The 23,889-nt window shown below is 36.7% G+C and overlaps 1 protein-coding gene across 8 annotated transcripts in view; it reads right to left on the reverse strand.

The window, feature by feature from the left end:
* Positions 1-2,325: 2,325 nt before the first annotated feature.
* The window catches only part of RB1CC1 (RB1 inducible coiled-coil 1), a 135,526-nt gene continuing 113,962 nt past the window's right edge, over positions 2,326-23,889 (reverse strand). For 7 of the 8 annotated variants that reach the window (XM_010599544.3, XM_023538868.2, XM_010599543.3 and 4 more), the window contains 9 exons: positions 19,799-19,952; positions 16,910-17,018; positions 16,554-16,794; positions 12,537-12,591; positions 10,032-10,079; positions 8,049-8,107; positions 6,023-6,159; positions 4,073-4,143; positions 2,326-3,303 (listed from right to left, as the gene is read on the reverse strand). In XM_010599544.3, coding sequence (XP_010597846.1) covers positions 3,226-3,303; positions 4,073-4,143; positions 6,023-6,159; positions 8,049-8,107; positions 10,032-10,079; positions 12,537-12,591; positions 16,554-16,794; positions 16,910-17,018; positions 19,799-19,952 — 952 coding nt within the window. In that variant the 3' untranslated portion in view covers positions 2,326-3,225. The remainder of the gene's footprint in view (positions 3,304-4,072; positions 4,144-6,022; positions 6,160-8,048; positions 8,108-10,031; positions 10,080-12,536; positions 12,592-16,553; positions 16,795-16,909; positions 17,019-19,798; positions 19,953-23,889) is intronic. The other variant, XM_010599545.3, reaches the window with a different exon arrangement.

Consider the following 23,889-nt stretch of genomic DNA (forward strand, 5'->3'; position numbering starts at 1 on the left):
GATTTTAAGGATGGTGCAGGACGGGGCAGTGTTTTGTTCTGTTGTGCATAGGGTCACCATGACTCAGAACCGACTCGACAGCACCTAACAACAACAACAACACAGGGTCAGTATGAGTCAGAATCCACTCGATGGTTAATGGTAATGACTAATGGAGACATACATGAAATGGGATATAATCAGCCATAAAGAAAAATGAAGTCCTAATATTGCTACAACATGGGTAAACCTTGAAAAAAATGCTGAGTGAAACATGAGTCACAACAGGACAAATATTGTATGATCACATGAAATACCCAGAACAGACAAATATAGAGACCAAAAGTTAATTCATGAATACCAGTGGTGGAAAGGAGGAGAGAATGGGGAGTTACTGGTTAGGGGGCACTGAGCTTCTGTTAAGACTGATGGAAAAATCTGGAAATAGGATGGTTGTACAATATGATGAACTTATGTTAACATTACCTAATTATGTTAACAATTATGTTAACATTACCCAATTGTATATGTAAAAAATGTTGAAATAGCAAATATTGTTTTATATATATATGTATATGTATGTGTGTACATATATATATATATATAAAACACATGCACAAAAGGGACAAGAACAAAGATTGTCAGACATTTGAGTATGGATTCCAAAGTGAAACATTAAGACCAAATATAATTAGAGAAATGAATACACAGGATTCATGAAAACGTAATCAGCACTCTTGGAAATTAAAATCATGACTACCAACATAAAAAAAGAACAATGAAATGGTCAAAAAGAAACATTGAGGAAACTTCCAGAGAAAAAGAATGGAGGCCTACCAGGATTAACATTGGGTAAGAGTTTGAGAGAGGTGAGAGAAAACAGAATGTATTTTTCTCCCAGTGGCATTGTCTGTAAGAGTTCACTGGGGCTTGGGGTGGGGAACTGCACAGCATCATGTTGTTTTATTATACCAGGACTACAAAAAAGCTTCTAAAATTTCCTGGGGACCAATGGGAGTGTACAAAAGAACACAAAACGGAAGGGCACAAGATTTCTTAACAGAAGACAATGGAATGGCTGCAAAATTCTGTATATGATTAAACTATCAATCAAGTGAGATCCTATTACATTTACAGATATGTAATCACTCATGAAATTTATCAAGTAAAACAATGATGCAAAGTTGATTTACAAAGAAATAGCACTATAGCCTATAGTTTAGTGCAACAGATAAAAATAGCTAAAAAGAGAAAACAGTGGCCTCTAAGGGAGCAGAATTATGGAATAGGGCAGAGGCTTTGGGGCATACCGTTAAAATCATTATTAGTATTTTTTTAATCATGTTTATGTTTTACACTTTGATGACTTTTTTAAAATCAATAAAAATTTATTTTTCCTCATTCTGTTCTTACGTCCAGGTACCTTTGCCAAAATAAATAAAACTATATAATTCAAGTATGCTTAAAGTTTACTTGAAGTACAATGAAATTTAAATATTCATTCAGGTAATAAAGAAACTGACATTTATTTCTAGCAGAGTCCAAACTCCGAAGCTCACAGGATGCCTTTAACTACCCAAAAAGGGCAAACAATGAGTCTAGATTTCCAGTTTCATTTTTTTTGACATAGACAATCATTTCATTTTTTTGTTTTGTAAAGGTATACATGAAAAGTGATAGGGTTGTTACAAAACAGGATATAAGAAAAATTATAAGCAACAAAACGCAACATCAACGAGCAATACTAACGAGAGGGGGGATGTGATGCCATGTGCCAGCACGGCACAATGACCACACGGTACGTTTTAGGGCCAGAAACTGTCAAAATGGCTTATCCGGCAGATTCATTTAGACCCAACCAAACCTGCTTAACAAAACCACTCTGGAAATTTATTGCTTTTGTATGCTCTGCATAAAGATGTCATCATGGAAGGATTAAATAGAAACATGTGAAATCGTTTGTTCATTTATTCAGGAATATGTTGTCAGTTTGCTATACACTATGCTGTTTATTCCACTGTCTGTACTGCTAGATATACATATTTAAAAAAATACTTCACTTATTTTTGTGAAGAAATTATTTTCTGAAAAAAGAATCAACAAACCTGAAATAAGTCTCACCCAACTCAACTAATTTAAATACTCTTGCTCAGTGGCGTCTTCTCTACAGATCTAGTTTACACAATTCTATCGTAATTAACACTGCTTTACCCTGGGGTACATAGTATATAAAGAACAGTTTTGAAATAAACATGTTTCTCTTTGATATGATACAGAACAATTTTTTCACACTTCTCAGCAGTCACTCAAATTCGTTGAAAATGTATTCTTTAAAAGGCACACACATTTACAGGTTCAAATCTTTATTGTTTTAAAATTCTACATGTCTTTTACAATACAACACTTTGTTATTTAAATGACCTCTATATGGTTAATGTACAATGAATATCTTTTTTCTGAAACTCAACCATGAATTACGATTTCATCAATATGATTATTCTAAACAGAGTAATAAAGAAGATGGGAAGATTTGAGTGCTTCATTTGAAACTGTCTGGCACAGACTCTTCCCTTTAGAACCCAGATGACCAATCACTGAAAAGTGCTTTTAAAGATTGCTGATAATTTATGGCTGATCTTAAAAATCAGTCAATCAAATTACCGAGTTCCTTTTTCCTTGAAACATCAAAGGGCATTTAAAAAAATAAATGAAACAATTTGCTTTAGTAATCTACAGAGGCAAACTCAAAAGTATGATTATCTGCATGCAATAATACTCCTCTTTAAATAGTTTTAAAGAATTTACACATTTTATAAAGAATGTGTTAAACAGTGCAAGTATCTGATACTGATTTCACAAAAGGACAAATGCTGGTAATAATAACTAACATTTAACACCTAAGTTTAAGCTAATGTATACTTAACAGGCAATTAATATGGCTAATTATAAGCCACAATGCACAGGGTATGTATGCCCTTTGAGAAAATGAACTAGTTTGGTCCTCATTTCTAGAGTTATCTGGGTAAAAAAAACAAAAACAAAACCATTTTAATTCAGCCAAGGGTTTCAATGAATTTATTGTTCCTAAAATGAAGCCAGTTAAAAAGTCAATGTTGTACACCAATGGAGAGTATTGTCACGCTGAAACTGTATAAAAAGATGGCCTGCTGTTTTTTGGAGTGATGAGTGAGCACTATAGGACAGATCAGAAAAATGTCACAGAATGTTATTACTGTCTTCTATAAATTATACTTTCTTATTCCAGGACACTGCTTTCACTCTATAGAACTTTGTCCCCAAAGGAACTTTAAATCTGTTTTGTGCCTAGAAAGGAAAGAAAAGAGGGAATCACTTAAATGACTAAACCAAGTTACACAAGTCACCTTCTGTCACACTACGAATAGCTGGGGTAGTGAGGAGACTTTGTTCAACTACACAAAACTCATGCCCCGTCAGCTGAGCGTATTTTCAGTCACTATTACTGATGGAAGAAAAAGTTGGTAATCATGGCTAAAATGTATGAATTTTAGTACAACGTGAGCCTTATGTGATTACTTCAAGTATCAAACCTCAGTAACACACCGTTTGAAGTTATCTTAGTGTTTTGCAGCACTAAGGCCCCAAATTACAGTCAGGCAGGAGGAATGCACAGTCGATCTCCCTAATTCTATAGCACTGATATTGCTGACATTACTACCAGGTGTATTTTTAGTTATCAAATTTTTTTACATTTCACTCTTCACTGGGGGTAGGGTATAATAATAAAAAGACATCAAGTCTTCCTATAAAAAAAAATTCACCTTGAGCCAGCAGTTACGCAATGCTCTTCTGCATATGAAAACACCAGCTAGAGAAGAGAAAATCTGTAGTAGCGATTTTTCTTATAGGGATGGATTGTGGAGAATTTATTCTGATGTCTACAAATAGCACAAACACTTAAAAAATCGTTGGTTCAAACTCACCCTCAATAAAATTAAGCTCACACTGAAGTGAAAGGCTAAGTACAGCGCTAGCGCCAACTCCTAATTAAAGCAGCATGAGTCTCTTTCTGTAACTGCTAAATTCTTATCATATATGGTGGCAGCTGTTTTACCTTCTTGGCTTGACAGTATTCCTTTTCCATTACTTTTCCAAGTACCCAGGGTCTTCTAGATGCACCTGAAGCTGATAAATCAAACTGTTAATTTCTTTTTGAAGGTAAGGTTATTATTATTTATGTAAACGTAACAGCCAGTGTTAAAACAGACTCCTGAGGTTCACAGGAGCGAAAGAATACATGTAACTCCTGAAACTTTTGAAATCAGTGAAATATGTGCCAATTTATAAAATAAAACAAAATCCATGTTACTTTTCAAATAGCAACCTATGGCTTTTGTTACTCACTAACGAAATATAGATGGCGTATCAAATCACAGAACTGAGTTCAAGAAATGCTAATAATCTACGTATAAATCAAGAACAAAGAAATCTAGGAATTCTAAGCTAACTCAGTAGTGCCATCTACTGAAAGACCTAACAAAGTTGACCTTTCTCTTATCTGAAAACGAAGTTATGTAGACAAAACTTATTTTTTTCTTGGTTCAAAGTAAAGCATGATTGTTTGGGAGTCACTGTTCGAGACAAAAGTCCTCAACGGTAGGAACAGCTCCATTTACATGTTTGTACTCCACAGTGCCTGGCAGAGTTAAAACCCGATTCCGACTCTAACTCACGGTGACCCTACAGCACAGAGTAGACAGAACTGCCCCATAGGGTTTCCAAGGCTGTAATCTTTATGGACCCACACTGCCACATCTTTCTCCTGTGGAATGGCTGGTGGGTCTGAACCACCAACCTTTCTTTCAGCAGCCAAGCACTTAATCATTGCAGCACCAAGGCTCCATTGTGAACAGAGCTGTTGTTCAGTGGCTACCTAGTGGGATCTAAGAACCAAGAAAGTCTAGAAGGGCAGTACTTGTGTGGAAAGGAGATGGAGAATGTGTGTGTTGAGGGGGGTGGGGAGAGGCAAAATGAGAAGCTGTGTGATAAGCTTTTTAAATTCATCAGAAGAAGTTGCCATGAAAAAGTTGATTCTAAAAGCGCTTGGCCAATAAATTATTCTGTTTAGGCCAAAGCCTCTGAAATTCCAACAGAAGCCATAATCAATCTTTATTCCATAAAAATCTTTTAGCAAGATACAAATTCAAGACATCCTGAATAAATTATTTTTCATGTCAGAACTGAACGTATACCAATACTGTTACGTGATAGAAAGATAAAAGCCCTTGGACCACAGGATATGAAAAATACTCTCAACAGTGAAATAGCACTTCACAGCCAGTTCATAACGCCTGAAAGGGGTCATCTAGAATGAAGTGCTTGCTGACACCTGGGAAGTAACGTATTCAGTTATGAGTCTCACTATCACAGGAATAGAAACACTCTGGTAATCCACACACCCCTAGCGCAACACTACAGGGTTAGCACTCTCCCAACTGGGATCCTCTGGTTTGAATTCCTTAAAGAAAAAAAGTTTCATGGTTAAGTAAAACCATAAAATAAAGTGTCTGAGAAACACTGACCCACTTATGAGTGAACACCTCAGCTTGGGCAGTGTGACCAATTACTATGCTTTCTCTTTGAATTCCATAAAGAGTGGAGAAATAAATAAGAGACATTTATATCCAATATATTTAAATAAAGCTTACTGCCATTTAAGACAAAAGTATTGAATAGATTAATGAAAACCAAGGTAGGAACACAGGATGATAAATAGGATGGAAAGAACATTTTATAATTTATTAAAAGAACTAATAATTTTGACTTAATTGTGCTACTGCTAGGGTATGAAACATCTGAATCAATTACACACTATTCTGTTCAATAGACTGATTACATGAACTATAATCTTAATTTTCAAATGTCAATGGAATCCATTAACAAAGCTGGGTAATACAGATTTTAGATAAAAAGCAAAACGGATTAAGTAGCATTTCCTGCTAGAGAACTAATTCTGATATAATTAGACAATGGAAAGAAACAATCTTAGGAATGTGACACTTACCACCCTCACCTGGTTTGAGGTCCAGGCCAGGCAGAGATTCTGAATGCAGAAAGTATAAGGTAGGACTAACAGTAAATAACACGTAATTGTCATGGCGTTCATCTAGGATGATGAGTACCAAATCTCCCACCTGAAAACTGAATAAAGTAATGTAATTTTATTATATAGAAGAGTGGCCATCACCCTACTCTGGAAAATTAAGGATATAGTCTACAACGCTCAACCACACCGCCAAGCGTTAACGCTGCATTAACTTTCACGTTTAGATGATGTCCTTGTGGCCTTCTGTGCAGCCTCCCCGTGGGAATGCTTCAGCATGCACAACAGACGTTGCCAGGATGATACCAGCAACTGTCAGAGGTCAAGTTTCCTGAGGCAAATTTCCAATACTATCTAACATTTAAAAAGAGAAAAAAAGAAAAACACCTGCTTGGATGAGGAGGAAAATAAGCACCTATTATATTTCATCCAGTAATAGGATGATTATAGTCCTAAATATTTTATTTTACAAAAAGAAATCTAAGTTTCACTGAGACTTCAGAGATAGTGAAGTTATATGCAGTCACAGTGGCAAATAAAGAGCTGGAACCCACTTCTCCAAGCCCCATTCAGTGTTCTTTACCATGAAAGAGCTTGACAGGGTGTAAACAAGATAATGAATTATCACTGGTTGAGGGTATAGGCCTGAAAGAAATGAGCAAGGAAAGAAAGAAGTACGTACAACTGCTTGCATGCTCTAAGTGGTTGTCTATCTCTTCAGTACCCTTAGAAATGTGTTCAAAACATATTCAGTAGGCTGGGAAAGTTAATCTTAGATTTCTTCGTTGTCATGATCATTTAATTCAGTAGGTCCCATACCTGATAAATCATCACATCAAAGGCAGCTGGGGAGGCTTTTAAAAGTGAACAGTCTTATATTCATTCATCATCTGATAAATACAGCTTACTGACTTACTATGTGGCAGGCACTGTTCTGGCTGAATATCAAAATGTATTATCTCAAAAAGGGGAGACAGGGGCTCTCTGAAGCAATGTCATTTAAGCTCATCTCTCTCTAACCTCTGCAAGACTACAGACTACCCATTCATTTGACACACAGCTGTTACAACAGATGCCACCCAGCCCTTTCAAATTACTGAGAAAAGATAAAGTTATAATGAGATGTCAGAGCCCGGTGACCATGAGGTACCTCACAGCCAAAAATTGAGTCAACAAATCTATTATAAATAAAACAGCTTTAAAAAATATTTAGAGTTCAGTGATTTCTGGATCCATCTTGTCAGGAGCCCTGCTGACGTGCTGGTTAAGCGTTTGGCTGCTAACCAAAAGGTCAGCAGTTCGAATCTACCAGCCACTCTTTGGAAACCCTATGGGGCAGTTCTCTACTCTGTCCCATAGGGCTGCTAGGAGTTGAAATTGATTTGATGGCAATGGGTTTTTTTTTTATTGGTTGTCAGGTATAGGAGAGTGACACTGTTAACAATGCTTTTCTTTACTATTCCAGAGACCCTCATTTCAAATAACACAAGCCAAAGAATAATAATGTTATGGGTTAGTTTGGCCCAGGAAGACTGACTATTAAATCATTTAGCTAGTAAATTTAATAGTGTATTATGAATTTGTAGCATGTCAATAAAGTCTGAAAAAGAAAATGAGGAAATACTATAACTTTAAAACAAATTAAGACCCTCCAAATTAAAAATGAAAACCGCTAAGGGGATGAGATTTAAAAGAGTTAAATTTAGAAATTTAACTAGGGTCAGAAAGGTTCCAAGAATATTTATGTGTGAACTAAGACGTAATAGGAACATTTTAAAACGTAATCCTAACATTTCCAGAATAATAATATAGAACCTTCATTTTCCAATTAAAAAAACTGTAGTACTACTGAGTGAAAAAAAAAAATTAATTCAATGAACTTGGATCAGAAGGCTTTTAGCCACTGAAATACATTTTTCTTAATCAACAAATACTATTTAATACTTTTTTCCTACAAGAAAACCCTAGGTATAAATAAAATACTTACTCTCGAATGGCTATTTTTTCAGAATGCCTTGAAGATACTGAAGACATGCTCTGAGACATCTTAAAAAAAAAAAAGTTCATAAAGCTTATAAAATTAGAGCACCATTTTTTTTTAAGTAGGTCCACACTACAAACATTTCTTTTGAATATGCTACACACAATTAAGGCTGTATCACAGCTTTTAAGAGCCCAAACTTCTTCATTATTTATTTTCATTAACGCAATTCTATTACTTTAACAATCAGTTTCACCTGACAAATTTATCTACATTTTTTCTTATGTTACTTAATCAAAGCTGGTTGGATGAAAAACTGAATCTAGAACTGCATTTAATTTATAATTACAAATTTAATTTATAAAAATCAGTAATAACACAGAGAAAGAGACGGAAATCTTTAGATAAGAACTGCAAAACTCTAGCACACAGATTTTCAAACTTCCCTGGTAGAAAAAAATCTTTAAAAAAACCTTACTAGGAAGCGCAGTATCTAATCAGCAATAACAAACATTACTTTGGTTAAAATGGGCGTTGGTAAAGTCTCCTCTCTCTTATCTCCAATTCAACTCCTGAGATGCCTCAGTTTAAAAAAACACCATTTTTCGTCATCACTAAATAATAAAAGATCTGATGGGCCACCTGTTTCCTCTGCTGCTGATGAGTACAGGGACTGGTACACGCTAACTGCCTAGCTGTTGCCCAGACAGCTCTGCTCTTCGAATAGGCTTCAATCCACCATCTGTCCTCACACCATCAAGAGATACATGGACACTTGTTCAAAGAACTGGACCTAGGAGAGTGGCACAAACACCAACCCTTCTCCAGCAAAGTGGGCCCAGTGCACAGTTATACAAAGCAAGGGCAGAAAAACAAAAAATAATGAATAGAAAAGCCTGTAAGTAAGCAGCACAGATTTACACTTAAATGATTTACATTCTCTCTGGGCAGGAATGGGAGACTCTTTGGATTCATTTATAAATACTCATCAAGCAGGTATTATATACTTCTTACCATTCTAGATGCTGAGACACAACACTGAACAAAACTGACAAAAATTCCTGCTAAATACAGTTTACATACGACTGAGGCTACTGCATAAAACACATGGTAAGTGGTATCTGGAATAGGCAGTTTTTCCAAGTAGTTTTGAGAAACTGTTTTCTCTACTTACAGAAATAACAATTAGCCTTAAGAGTGTATTGGTGATAAATTAATGACTAACAGTCTAATTACTGTGGAATTAATATGTGATCCATCATGTTCAAGGTACTGGAAAGCAGACAGTTCACTATGACACTTTCCTTTTTAAAAGCTTTATTCTAAACACTATCTTAATGCCTGCTCAAAAGCATTGAACACAAGCCTTAAACTGGTACCTTAAACTGATTCTATTTCCTCGTAAGCAGTATTTACTAGAAGCTGAAAAATGAAGTAATTGCTTAATTAAAGCAATTATCATTGGCTACAAGACTTGAGTTGGTCGTCCAAGTAATCAGTTAAGTTCACCGGTCAGAGTAAAGCCAAGGTAATTCAGAACACTATACAGGTTCCTGTTTTCCAGACTTCATTTAAAAAAAAAAATCAAGGTTCTTTAGACTGCATCATTTTGTTGCTTTTAAAAATATCTCAGTGAGTTAGTTCATGTGGTCAGATTGATAGTCTTTTCTCACCAAAACACATTTCCTTTTATGCCAAGAAAAAAGTCTAAATTTACAGGTGATAGTCTACACCTACAGCAATGGTAAGCCCTGACCTAAGGAGACCTGGTAGTGGGGTGGTTAAGAGCTCAGGCGCTAACCCAAAGATCAGCAGTTCGAACCCACCAGCCACTTCCTTGGCGGGAAAAGCTCACAAAAAGATTACAGCCTAGGAAACCCTATGGGGCAGTTCTACTCTGTCCTATAGGGTCATTATGTATCTTTATAATAAAATACAATGCAAATAACTAAAAAATATCAAGACCAATTTGGCAAGAAAAAAACTTACAAGTCTTTGATTTAACCGCTTATTTTCTTCTTCTTTCAACTGCAATGTCTGTGGGGGGGGGGGAGAGGGGAGAACAGATCTGTGGTTTATTCTCATAGTTACTCAAAGAAATCCATACAGAATAATCATCATCAGACTACTGTTTGGGTTTCCTGGCAAAAAATGTTAATGGTGATATTATTTTCTATGAATCCTTTCCAACTCTTATTTACTGGCTTAAGCCAAAGGTTCTCAAACTTCAATATGAATTAGAATCATCTGTGGAACCTATAAATATGGAGGTATGTGAGATCCAATCCTAAAGACCCTGTTTTAGTAGGTTTGGCCTAAGGCCAAGAAATCCACATTTATAACATACACTTCAGGTGATTCTGAGGTAGGTGGTCACACAACCCTTTAAGAAAAAACAAAACATGCTACATTTGAAAAAAGCTATACGATTTTAATTTTGGGTATTTATTATGTTTATAGATACTACTGAAAAGACATCGTTGAAAACCTTCAACTCCTTAAGGGATAAAAATTGGTCTACGAACAAAGATTTGACAAATGTGTACAAAAGTTAGATCTTATCTGAGAGTACAACTAGAGTAAACCTCTTACGGAAAAATTTCTCCTATTCATTTCAATTAACATTTATAAAAAAAATAACTCTTTTCTTCACCATTGTTTATTTTTTAATGTTTTCATTCATTACTGTGGTATGTTGCTCCACCTTTTTTTTAAAAATATTTTACTGTGTTTAGGTTCCCATTCAACAATTTCCACACAAGTTTTTCAGTGACATTGGTTACATTCATCACAATATGTGAACATTCTCATTTCCATTCTGGTTGTTCCGTTTCTGTTAATCTAGTTTTCCTGCCCTCTTAAATTCTCATTTTTGTTTTAAAGTAACTGTTGATAATATGGTCTCACATAAGTGATTTTTTAAAGGAGTACAGTACTTATGGGTGATAGTGATTATTTTTTGAGCCAATGTGTTATTTAGCTACAAGGTGATCTCAGGGGTTAGTTTTGGTTCAAGGTTTAAAGAGTATCTTAGGAAAATAGTCTCCAGTTTCAACCAGTCCAGTAGGTCTGAGTTGTTTTTTTTTTTTTTTTTAACGAGTTTGAGGTTCTGTTCCACATTTCCCACCCACTCTATCAGGGTCCACACCTCTTGTGGCCATGATTAGAATGGTTGGTGGTGGTAGCCGGCTATCATCTAGCTCTTCTGCTCTCAGGGTAGATGAGGCCGTGGTTCGTGTGGACTATCTGTCCTGCAGACTAGTTTCTTCTTTGAGTCTTTGGCTACCTTCTTTCTCTTTTGCTCCAGATGAGTAAAGGCCAATAAATGTATTTTAGATGGCTGCTCAAAAGCTTTAAGACACCAGATGCTACTTTACCCAACACTAGGACGTAGAACATAGCTTTATAAACTATCATGCCAATTGACCAGGATGTCCCACGAGCCTGCAGTCCTAATCACTCAAGCCCAGAAATGTAATCCCACAAGGTATCTGGTTATGTCTGAGAAGTATCCGTAACTGTGCCTCCTATGTGCTTTAGTATATATCTGAATATATCTGCACACAATCAATAGATGCATACGTATATACATATACACACACACGTATGTCTAAATATATATACACAGGTATAGTTTTTGGTTTTTGTTGTTGTTTCAAAAGTATATATACGATAGCAGTTACCAGTAGGTCTTTTTTCTTGTGTGCTTTTTAGCCACATTGCTTACCTTCGTCAAGCCGTGTGCACTTCACCCTCGTTTCGTGTTACCTTTCCCATCACCCAGCTGGAGAGCAAATACCCCTTTCCCCACTCCTCTCTGTTGTTTACTCTTACGGCCCAAGTTTTTAAAAATGTGTATTTAACATTTTTTAATGTTAAATGTATATTTAACATTTTTAAATAAACCCATAAAACTCTTATTTATAATATTCTTCTAAATTTTGAACTGTTATTGAATAAATCATATTTTCTACATGTTGTTCTTGTTGTTAGATGCTGTTGAGTTGGTTCTGACTCACAGCCACCCTATAGAATGAAGCACTGCCCGGTCCTAAGCCAGCCTCACAATCACTGTTATGCTTGAACCCACTGTTACAGGCACTGTGTTACTTAGTTATTTTCTACATAAGGGAATAATATTCTGTTTTATAAAGATTAGCAAATCCTGAATTGTTATTGAATAAAACCACATTTTCTATGTAATAGAATATTATTCTATTTTGTAAAGACTAGCAACCCTTTTCTCTGACAGTTTATTAATTGGTAAGTTATGACAAATGAGGGGCTTGAAATATTACTGCCAATTGTTTAGGAGCTTGAATCACAAAATGGTAAGATTTCTCAAAACTTCAATTACAAAAATAAATATAAAAGATTTAATTTATAAGCATAAACAGAAAATCTAATAAAGTATGTTTTCAGAACTAAGATTATTTAACTGCATCCCCAAAATGAACATACTACACATCGTATTTCAAAAAAAGATTTACTTACCCGTTCTAACAGCATTATCCTCTGTTTTTCTTCAGACAACATATGGATATTTTCTCTAAAAATGAGAGAATGATTTACTTTAGTTTTATTCTTAATTTTGATGTAATAACATTTACTGGGAAATTCTATAGCTATTTAAAAAAACAAACTCCAAGACATGTGTAATTTATTTTTGCATATAACATAAAACGTAAAGCTAGCCGTTCTCCTACACACACACACACACACACACACAAAATGGGAAATCAGTTACAAACGTCACACTCTGAGGAGCCTATCCTTTTCCAAATGGACTTCAAACGCCATATATCAATTCTCACATACCCGTGGGTTTGTTTCAAGACTAACAATTCTGCTAACACACTTGCCTGTGGATGGTTAAGAGCTATGGCTTTTAACCAAAAGGTCAGCAGTTTGAATTCACCAGACGTTCTTTGGAAACCCTATGAGGCAGCTCTACTCTGTCCTATGGGGTCGCAATGAGTCGGAATCCCTCGATGGCAACAGGTTTGTTTTTTTTTTTAATACCAATAATACACTGAATAGTTTAATACTGTATCTTAATTGTATCTTAACATCTGGTAGGATAAACTCCATTCTCTGACCTTTTAGAAAATGTTATCAACTGTTTTTGCACATTAATTTTTCTGCATGAATTCAGCATCGAACTTACCAATTTTTATCTATTTTATCCTGTTTGGATTTTAATTGGGTTTATATTAAATCTGTAAGCAAATCTGGTGGGAAAACATCTTTACCTTACTGTATTTTCATCCATGAACATGGCGTATCTTTCCGTGTATAACTTTCAGGCCTTTTCATATACTTCAGAAAAGTTTTATAATTTTCTTCATAAGGATTTTGCCCATTTTTTTGTTAGATTTACTCTTAACGAATTATTTCTTTAAAATTTCATCGATATTTTTGTATACATATCCAAACTGATGGTAAATATGCAAACTACTTTTTGGATACATTTATGACTTACACCCTGATGTACTCAATAGTAGTTTTAAAAGTCTATTCAAGTCTTCATGATTTGAAAAAGTTATTATCTTGAAACGGTGACAGTGCCGTCTCTTCCTTTCCAGTTTTTATTGTTTATTTATTGTCTTGCTGAATAGCAATGGTGACAAGAGCTGGAATTCCTGTGGACTGTCTAAATTTATAGAAAATACTTCTAAATGTTTCAACATTAAATATGTTTCTATAAGTATCTCACATATCCTGTTTTATCAATTTAGAAAGTTCTATTCCTACTTTACTAAGGTTTTATAAAAAGTTATTATTTTAACAAATAAGCACTTAACTTTATCAATTGCCATTTCTACATCTACTGAAATGACCACACTATCCTTCTCATGTCTTCTGTGAATACAGTGAGCTACACTGAGAGATACTCTAATGTTTAACTATTCCTACTGCTTTCCTGAAATACTCCACTCAGTCATGTTAATGCTCCATTGTATTTGATATGGCACGATTGTCTTTAGGATTTTTTGCATTTATATTCACAAGTGAGATTAACCAACATCTTATCCATTTCTGTACCTGTGGTTATATCCCCTTTTGCATTCCATATATTTATTTGTACCCTGGTTTTACTTGACCATCTACCAAACAGCTTTTACTTTATCTTCGCTCATTTACTTTTATTATTTTCATTTTCTAAAAAAATGTAATTGAGGCTATAGAGGTCTCCAAGAGTATCATCTTGATTATATCCTTCAGCCTTTGATAGTTACGTTTAGTTCTGACTAACTCAATTTCCATTTTTATATCCTCTTTAATCCTAAATGGAAGGAGGTATTTAAATTTCCAGATGTATGGGCTCCTATTTCTGTTACTGCTATTACTTAGTGGCCTAAATTATGTTACTATTTGGAATTTTGACACTTCCTTTGTGATCTGGTATATAGTTGATTTTCTTAACTCTTCTATTAGATTAAAACTGGTAATAACTATATTATTCTATTTCTCCATTTATATTTACTTCTTTATTGCTTCTTGTGGGAGAAAAGTATGCTAACTATGGGCCTGAAAATTTATTTTATCTGTAACCATTTTTGATGCAAAGACAGTTCATTAAAATCACATTTTTTTAAAAAAAGAACTTTTTTTAAGCACCAACAAATTAATAACTAATGGCTTCCTGGTGATCTGTGCCCTTTTTCTATATGAAATATCCCTCTTTAGCTTTTTAAAAGCCCTTTGCCTTGAAATCCAGATTTGAGGGTAACACAGATAACCAGCGCCATTTTTCTTATTAGTTTTCTTACACATCTTTTCAATACCATTACTCTAAACTTCCTGTATCATTTTGCTTTAGGTGCTTCTCTTGTACATAGAGGGTAGCTGGATGGGTATGTTCTCCTTTGCCCCCCTCCCCCGAAGAGGTTTTGTTGCAATAGGTCAGTTTATCTCATTCAATCTGTTTGAACTAATTTTGTCATTTATGTTATGTTTTTTAATTACCATCTGTAGGGTAAAGACTTTAACTGTACCCAAAGATTCTGATCTTTGTCCTTCGATTCCAGGAGGTAACCTCTAAAACCGCGGAATTTCCTCAGTGCCAGAAGTGTCTCTTTTATCTATAAGGGCTCCAGACCACACTTACCTTACATGTTATGCTAATAACATAACTAAGGTGGGAGCTGGCCAGGCCAGAGAGACCAGGTGTATTATTAGCCCACCTCAGGGGAGAAGTGAGAGATTCAGTCAACCACACCTACAGGACCGAAGCCCCAGTAAAGGCTCTGGACACAGAAGCTCCAGGGGCCTTCCTGGTTGGTGAAAAGACCAGCACGTGGGAGGGTAGTACACCCTTTGATAAATGGATGCTACACACTGGGACCCCTTTCAGACCTCACCCTACGCCTCTCTTCATTTGTATCCTTTTTTGTAATAATAAAACTGTAATCTTAAGTACAGTGCTTTCTGTGAGTTCCGTGAATTGTTCTAGCAAATTATCAAGCTTGGGGGAGTAGTGGGAGTCAACAGGTTAGATTGTCTCGGTGTGAGGCAGTATCCTGAAAGCGTAGAAGGAATCCCCAAACCTGGAGCCAGGAGGTCAGAAGTGAGGAGCCCGGGTGGCGCAGAAGTTCAAACACACCAGGTACTCGGCAGGAGAAAGACGTGGCAGTTCTACTCTGTCCTATTGTGGCTATGAGTCGGAATCGACTCCACGGCAAAGGTTTTGGTTTCATATCGGACCCCTGAGCTTGCGGCTGGCATCTGAAGCCTACGGGAGACTTCGCAGTCTGGAGGACTGTGACCTTTAACTTGTGAACTCTGACTTAGCTCCCGCAGTTAGGGTCAGGGGTGAAGAGCTGCGTTTGCAGCTGGTGTCGGAACAGAAGGGGAACAAAGGGGGACAGGATTCATAATAAACCGATTTGGATTCACGCAGCACATCTGGTGTCAGAGAAGCGGGGTCTGATTTCTCAACATCGTGTTTGTATATATACGGCTTGGCTGCTCTTAACATATACTCTTAAGCTTTGTATCTTTCCAAGTCTAACCAGTTTCTATACCCTTTTCTTTAAACTAGACAGGAACCTTAACACACTTAAAGCTTTTCAAAAACTTCTTCAGTCCCATCTTTCCTCACCCAAGACACCTGCACCACAATCCAAATGCTTCTACTATGTATGATAATTCATTACTACAGCAACATGTTGTCCTACACATTGGAACTTGAGGCTTAAATATTGCCTGTAAATAAAAATGGCTCACCACCACTTTGCGATACTTAGCCTGGCAGCGTAAGAAAATTCTGATATACATACATGTGTGGTATCAAAACATCCTCCAAGAGACTCATATGGGCATACAGTCAGCAATGTTAAAATGATTTCTCACATTTACAGCTTAAAGAATTGTAATGGCACAAGTTTTCAGACATGTGGACTGTGGACAACCAGTAATGTTCCGTATTTCCCATCTTTATAACTTTATAGCTTATAGAATTGTAACCAGTGGCTTAAAACCCTGAAGTAATATAAAAGACAGACGTACTGTACAGACATCATGCTCGTCTCCATTGCTGAATCCAATCTCCCTTCGTCTGTGGTTTCCACGGCAGATCTCTCTGTTTCACCAGGTAGTTCAGGTGCACAAGCTCCAAAACGTTCTGGGGCTGCAGCTACATGGGGTGAAGGAAGCAAGCTGCTACTACGCAACTTACTGACTTCTTCTTCAAGTTTTTTCTTTTCCTCAAGCAAACGAGCTCGATCTTCAGAAAGTGACTCTATCAAATCTGAGGGTTCCCAAATTGAAATAAGCATTACATAATGAAAAATCATTTCAAATGAATACATATCTTTAGTTTTCTTAAAAAGGAATTAAAAATGTTACAACAAAACAGTACTAACCTTTATCTCGCTCTTGTTGCTGCATTGTACTTTTCAACTTATCACTTAGATCATTTATTATGTTTTCTTTCCTCATTTTCTCTCTTGTTAGAACAGTGTTAAAATTGGTCTGGAAAAACAGAATAACAACTACTTAAATAATCCATATGCACTTAGCTAAGGCTAAGAAAAGAAACCTGCAAATATTTTTGTGTGTGGTTGTGTGTGGAGAAGACACAGTATGATTTAACAATGACAGTTACTTTCAAACAAAAATGACAAGTTATAATACAAAGCTATGATACTGTGGTAAAGGTTATATTTTCTTGGCTCCACATTTAATATCTTGAAAACGAATTCTATTTTTCCACTAATGTTCACATATTTCTTGTCAGAAGAAAAGCATTAGCAGGTGATTTTGAAATTTTGGGTAAGGAACTAAAATGATCGAATACTTAAAGATGTTGTTAAGCTAGTAGCCCTAATACATGGCATAAACAGAATACAAAACATTACTAACAATGCAGAAGAAAAAGTAGATAACTGGGAGCTCCTAAAAATCAAACACTTATGCTCATCCAAAGGCTTCACCAAAAGAGCAAATAGATTACCTACAGACTGGGAAAAAGTTCTCAGCTATGACATTTCTGATCAGCATCTGATCTCTAAAATCTGCAACATACTACAAAAATTGAACAACAAAAAGACAAATAACCCAATTTAAAAATGGGCAAAGGATAAGAACAGACACTTCACTAAAGAAGACATTCAGGTGGCTAAAAGATACATGAGGAAATGCTCATGATCATCAGCCATTAAAGAAATGCAATTCAAAACCACAATGAGATTCCACCTCACTCCAACAAGGCTGGCATTAATAAAAAAAACACAAAAGAATAAATCTTGGAGAGGCTGTGGAGAGACTGGAACACTTACGCACTACTCTTGGGAATGTATAATGGTACAGCCACTTTGGAAATCCATTTGATGCTTCCTTAAAAAGCTAGAAATAGAACCCCCATACAATCCAGCAACTCCACTCCTTGGAATATGTCCTAGAGAAATAAGAGCCTTTACATGAACAGATATACACACACCCATGTTCACTGCAGCACTGTTTACGATAGCAAAAAGATGGAAGCAACCAAGGTGCCCATCAACGGACGAATGGATAAATAAATTATGGTATATTCACACAATGGATTACTATGCACTGATAAAGAACAATGATGAATCCGTGAAACATTTCATAACACGGAGGAATCTGGAAGGTATTATGCTGAGTGAAATTAGTCAGCTGCAAAAGGACAAATATTGTACAAGACCACTATTACAAGAACATGAAAAATAGTTTGAACAGAGACAAAAATATTCTTTGATGGTTACAAGAGTGGGAGGGAGAGGGGTTTCCACTAACTAGACAGTAGATAAGATTAGGTGAATGGAAAGACAAGACACAATACAGAAGAGGTCAGCACAACTGGACTAAATCAAAAGCAACGAAGTTTCCTGAATAAACTGAACGCTTTGAAGGCCAGCGTAGCAGAGGCGGGGGTCTGGAGACCATGGTTTCAGGGGACATCTAATCAACTGGCATAATTAAATCTATTAAGAAAACATTCTGCATTCCACTTTGAATAGTGGCGTCTGGGGTCTTAAACACTAGCAAGCGGCCATCTACGATGCACCAATTGGTCTTAACCCACCTGGAGCAAAGGAGAATGAACACCCAAGACACAAGGTAAATATGAGCCCAAGAGACCAATAGGACCACATAAACCAGAGACTGTATCAGCTTGAGACCGGAAGAACTAGTTGGTGCCCAGCTATCACCGATGACTGCCCTGACAGGGAACACAATAGAGAATCCCTGATGGAGCAGGAGAACAGTGGGATGCAGACCTCAAATTTCTCGTAAGGAGACCAGACTTAATCGTCTGATTGAGACTGGAGGGACCCCAGAGGTCATGGCCCCCAGACCCTCTGTTAGCCCAAGACTGGAACCATTCCCAAAGCCAACTCTTCAGGCAGGGATTGGACTGGACTATAAGACAGAAAATGACACTGCTGAGGAGTGAGCTTCTTGGCTCAAATAAACACATGAGACTATGCAGGCAGCTCCTGTCTGGAGTGGAGGTGAGAACGCAGAAGGGGACAGGAGCTGGCTGAATGGACACAGGGAACACAGGGTGGAGAGGAGGAGTGAGCAGCTAGGGTTACACGACAAGGTGTGTATAAGTTTTTGTATGAGAGGCTGACTTGAATTATAAACTTTAACTTAGAACACAATAAAGAAAATAAATAAGATATTTAAGGTGGAGTCTAGTCATAAGATGTCCTGGGCATTACAGTATATTCTAGAATTTTGGAACTGAAAAATCTGAAATAACCTATTCTACTCCCCTTTCTTCATTTTAGGAGCTCTGATGGCACACTGGTTAAGCGCTCAGCTGCTAACCAAAAGGATGGCTGTTTGAACCCTGCTCTGTGGGAGAAAGATGTCAGAAGTCTGAACTAGACTTATTTCTTACTGTACCCTAATTTTCAATTTTCCAATTCTAAAATGACACTAACTTAATCATCACTTTTGAGGAAAAGGAAAAATACCACATAATATTAAATACACACAGCAATTTTAACATTCATACTAGTTTTAGAAACGTACATCATCCCTGGCCTGAATTCCAACAGTCATCCAACCGTGCCCACAGCGCCCGCACCACAGTCCCCTGATCTGTCTCCATGTTGCGATGAGCGACCTTCACAGTAAATGTAAATCCAGTGACATTGCTCCCAATCTCTCTTCAACTGCTGTCCAGAACCACATCTAAGAGGGACCTTCAGCTACACAAGTTATATTTGTTAATTTATTAATATGTTCCTTAAGCCTCAAATATGGGGAATACACACCTGTTGTTCAGCAATCAAAGATGTTCGAACATTTTGCATTTCTTCATTCTTTCTTTTTTCTTGCTCTTCAAGTTGTTCTAGAAATTTGGCTTTTTCTTCCTGAAGCTTTTCTTGAAGTTCAGCAACTAAACTTGAAGACTCCTCTCTGGCAGGACTTGAAAATTAAATATTAAAAGTTTAAAAATCAAAGAAGTAATCACAAATATAGTAGATATTATATTTAATTTACATCAGAAAGGATATTTAGCCTAGTTAAATGTAATAGTAGTTAATTGGTGTTAAAGATATTTCTGTGTGAACCCTCTCATTATATCTACCAAGGAAAGGGAAACAAGTACAAGGGAAAAGTTTAATACAGGTTATATGCTCTTTGTAATTTACATCAGATAAATTTGGGGTAATCTGTTTCTATCAGCAAATGGTAATGCTTTCCATATAAAAATCAATATTCCTCCCTAGAGTCTAGATTCTAATTTCAGTTTTGCAATTCCTCATATATATATATATCTATATATATATATAGATATATATCATATATATCCTCATAGAGCTACTGAGAGTGGAAACATGAAACATGATTGAAGGTTAAGTATGTTTAAAGGTTTTGATTTCTTTTGTTAGCTAATGAACAATACTACAAAGCTAAAGCTGAACTTTACTACTCACTCCTGAATTCACATTAATTTCCCTCAAAACCTGCCAACACCTTAGGAGTGGCTGACAAAGCCTGAGAGAAGAAGACAGGGAAAGAAGAGAAGTACCTTACTGATTTTTTAACTTTTGGTATCAATACTCTATTAATCTTACCTACTTTTAACCTAGTCTCATCAAAGACATTAAAATATGCTAAAGCACAGCAAATAGGCAGTGTAAGTTTCCAAACTATTTTGGTTACTAAGTAAAATGACTGCTTAAATGTACAGCTATTTGATTTTAAACCATATTTTAATGTTTTTGGAATCAGGATACACCTTACCATCAATGTGGATATTTAAAATATTTGCTTTATTTATTCTTTATATAATATTTCCTAGTCTACAGAAGTGCAAAATGATAGCTAAAAAATTCAGTTGCTGTCAATTTTGACTCATGGCGACCCCGTTTGTGTACAAGCAGAACTGCACTCCGTATATGTCATGGATTAAATTATGTCCCCCCCAAAATGTGTGTATCAACTTGGTTAGCCCATGATTCCCAGTATTGTGTGGTTGTCTTCCATTTTGCAATTGTAATTTTATGTTGAGAGGATTAGGGTGGGATTGTAACACCACCCTTCCTCAGGCCACCTCCCTGATCCAGTGTAAAGGGAGATTCCCTGGAGTGTGGCCTGCACCACCTTTTCCCTCTCAAGAGATAAAAGGAAAGGGAAGCAGAGACTTGGGGACCTCACACCACCAAGAAAGCGGCACCAGGGGCAGAGCGTGTCCTTTGGACACTGGGTCCCCGTGCCTGAGAAGCCCCTCGGCCAGGGGAAGACTGAGGACAAGGACTTTCCTCCAGAGCCAACAGAGAGAGAAACCCTTCCCTTGGAGCTGACGCCCTGAATTTGGACTTGTAACCTACTAGACTGTGAGAAACTAAATTTCTCCTTCTTGTTGAAGCCATCCACTTGTGGTACTTCTGTTATGGCAGCACTAGATGACTCAAACAGCATGATTTTCATCTTTTGGAAACAGATCACCAGGCCTTTCTTCTGAGGTACATGTGGGGGGACTGGAACCTTTTGGTTAGTAGCAGAGCACTTAACCATTTTCGCCATCCATAACACACTGATACCATGTTAATTGATAATCATACTAGGACTTGTTAATAATTATGATTCTTTATTAATGTTTACATATTTACTGATAAAATCTACCAATTCAAATGAAGTTGTCTGTTTCTTCTGTTAGGGGTCGTTTTAAAGGGTCAAACACTGAAAATGAAGTTTGGTTTTCTTTTCCTCCTTGCATGCCTGGGGAAGACACACACCTCTGAGTATAAATCTTAGACATCTTGCTTAGTTTCCAGAAGAGCTGGTCTGGGGAAACCCTATTCTATAAGAAAATAAACTGCAAGGTATAAAGGAAGAATTTGTTTTTAAAGTTAATCCTTTGGGGCTAGAGTGGAGGGCGATATGGAAGTTAGAAATTATGGCTTTGCTGGAAAACTGACAGGCTGCATAGATCAAACTATTACCAATGAACTGGAAGGTTACTAATAATCAAGTCCTCAGGATAAAACCAGGCATAATCCATTGCAGTGGAGTCAATTCTGACTCATAGCGACCCTACAGGCAGAGCAGAACTGCCCAACAGGCTGTAATCTTTACGAACTTTGGACATGCTATCAGCAGGGACCAAGCCCTGGAGAAAGACATAATGCTTCGTAAAGTAGAGGTCAGTGAAACAGAGGAAGACCTTCAACGAGATGGACTGACAGTGCAGCTGCAACAATGGGCTCAAACATGCCAATGATTATAAGGATGATGCAGGACCAAGAAGAATCTCCTCTGTTGTAGTATGGTTGCTATGAGTTGGAACCGACTCTACAGTGCCAAACAACAATCTTCATGGAAGCAGACCGCCACATCTGTCTCCCTTGAGCGGCTGCTAGGTTCAAACCACTGACCTTTCTTTTAGCAGCTAAGCACTTAACCACTGCTCCATCAGGGCTTCCAAAGTGATTTACAAATACAATGCAGTACTGATCCAAATATCAACAACATTCTTTAAAGAGACGGAAAAACTTATCATTAACTCTATATGGAAAGGGAAACAGGCCCCAGATAAGTAAAGCACTACTGAAGAAGAAGAATAAAGTAGGAGAACTCATGCTACCTGACCTCAGAACCTACTATACAGCTACAGTAGTCAGAACAGCCTGGTACTGATACAACACACACACTAACCAATGGAACAGAATTAAGGACCCAGATATAAATCTATCCACCTACAGTCACCTGATCTTAGACAAGGGCCCAAAGTCCATCAAACGGGGAAAAGACAGGCTTTTCAACAAATGGTGCTGGCAAACCCAGATGTCCATCAGCAAAAAAACAGAACCCATACCTCACATCATACAAAAAACTAATTCAAAATGGTTCAGAGACCTAAATATAAAGCCAAAAACTATAAAGATCACAGACAAAAAAATAGAATCAATATTAGAGGCCCTAATACATGGCATTAACAGGATACAAACCACAACAACGACACACAAACTCCAGAAAATAAGCTAGATAACTGGGATCTTTAAAGATTAAACGCTTCTGCTCATCAAAAGACTTTGCCACTAATCTCTAAAATCTACAGGAAAACCCAACTCCTCTACAACAAAAAGATAAATAAACCAACTAAAAACGGAGCAAAGGAGAGATATGGCCAGGAAGATGGAGTAGTCAGAGCAGAATTTAGGCAAGGAAGGCAGAATTAGTGACAACAACTTATCTGAGAAAAAGTCAGATAAAAGAATTTTAAAAAAAATGAAGAAACACTAAGAATTATGTGGGACTCTATCAAGAGGAATAACCTATGAGCAAATTGGAGTACCAGAAGAGGAGTGGATGACAGAGAATTGTTGAAGATTTGTTGGCAAAAAATTTCCCTGATATTGCAAAAGATGAGAAGATAGCTATTTGAGAAGCTCACTGAACCCCATACAAGATAGATACCAAAAGAAGGTCAATGATAATCAAACTTGCCAAAACCAAAGAGAGAATTTTAAGAGCACGTAGGGATAAACCAAAAGTCATCTACCAAGGGAGAGTCAATAAGACTAGGCTCTGACTACTCAGCCGAAACAATGCAGGCAAGAAGGCAATGAGATAACATATATAAAGCCTTGAAGGAAAAAAATTGCCAGCCAAGAATTATATGTCCAGCAAAATTGTCTACCAAATATGACGGTGAAATCAGGGCATTTCCAGATAAACAGAAGTTTAGGGAATGTGCAAAAATGAAACCAAAATTACAGGAAATACCAAAGGGAGTCCTCCAGTTAGAAAATCAATAATATCAGATAACAACCCAAGACTAGAACACAGGACTGAGCAACCAGTTGTCAATGTAGATAGGGAAATCGCAAAAATAAATCAAAGCTAAAACACTCAG

Source organism: Loxodonta africana, chromosome 18 (genome assembly GCF_030014295.1).
Source record: "Loxodonta africana isolate mLoxAfr1 chromosome 18, mLoxAfr1.hap2, whole genome shotgun sequence".
In the NCBI taxonomy this organism is placed as follows: Eukaryota; Metazoa; Chordata; class Mammalia; order Proboscidea; family Elephantidae; genus Loxodonta; species Loxodonta africana.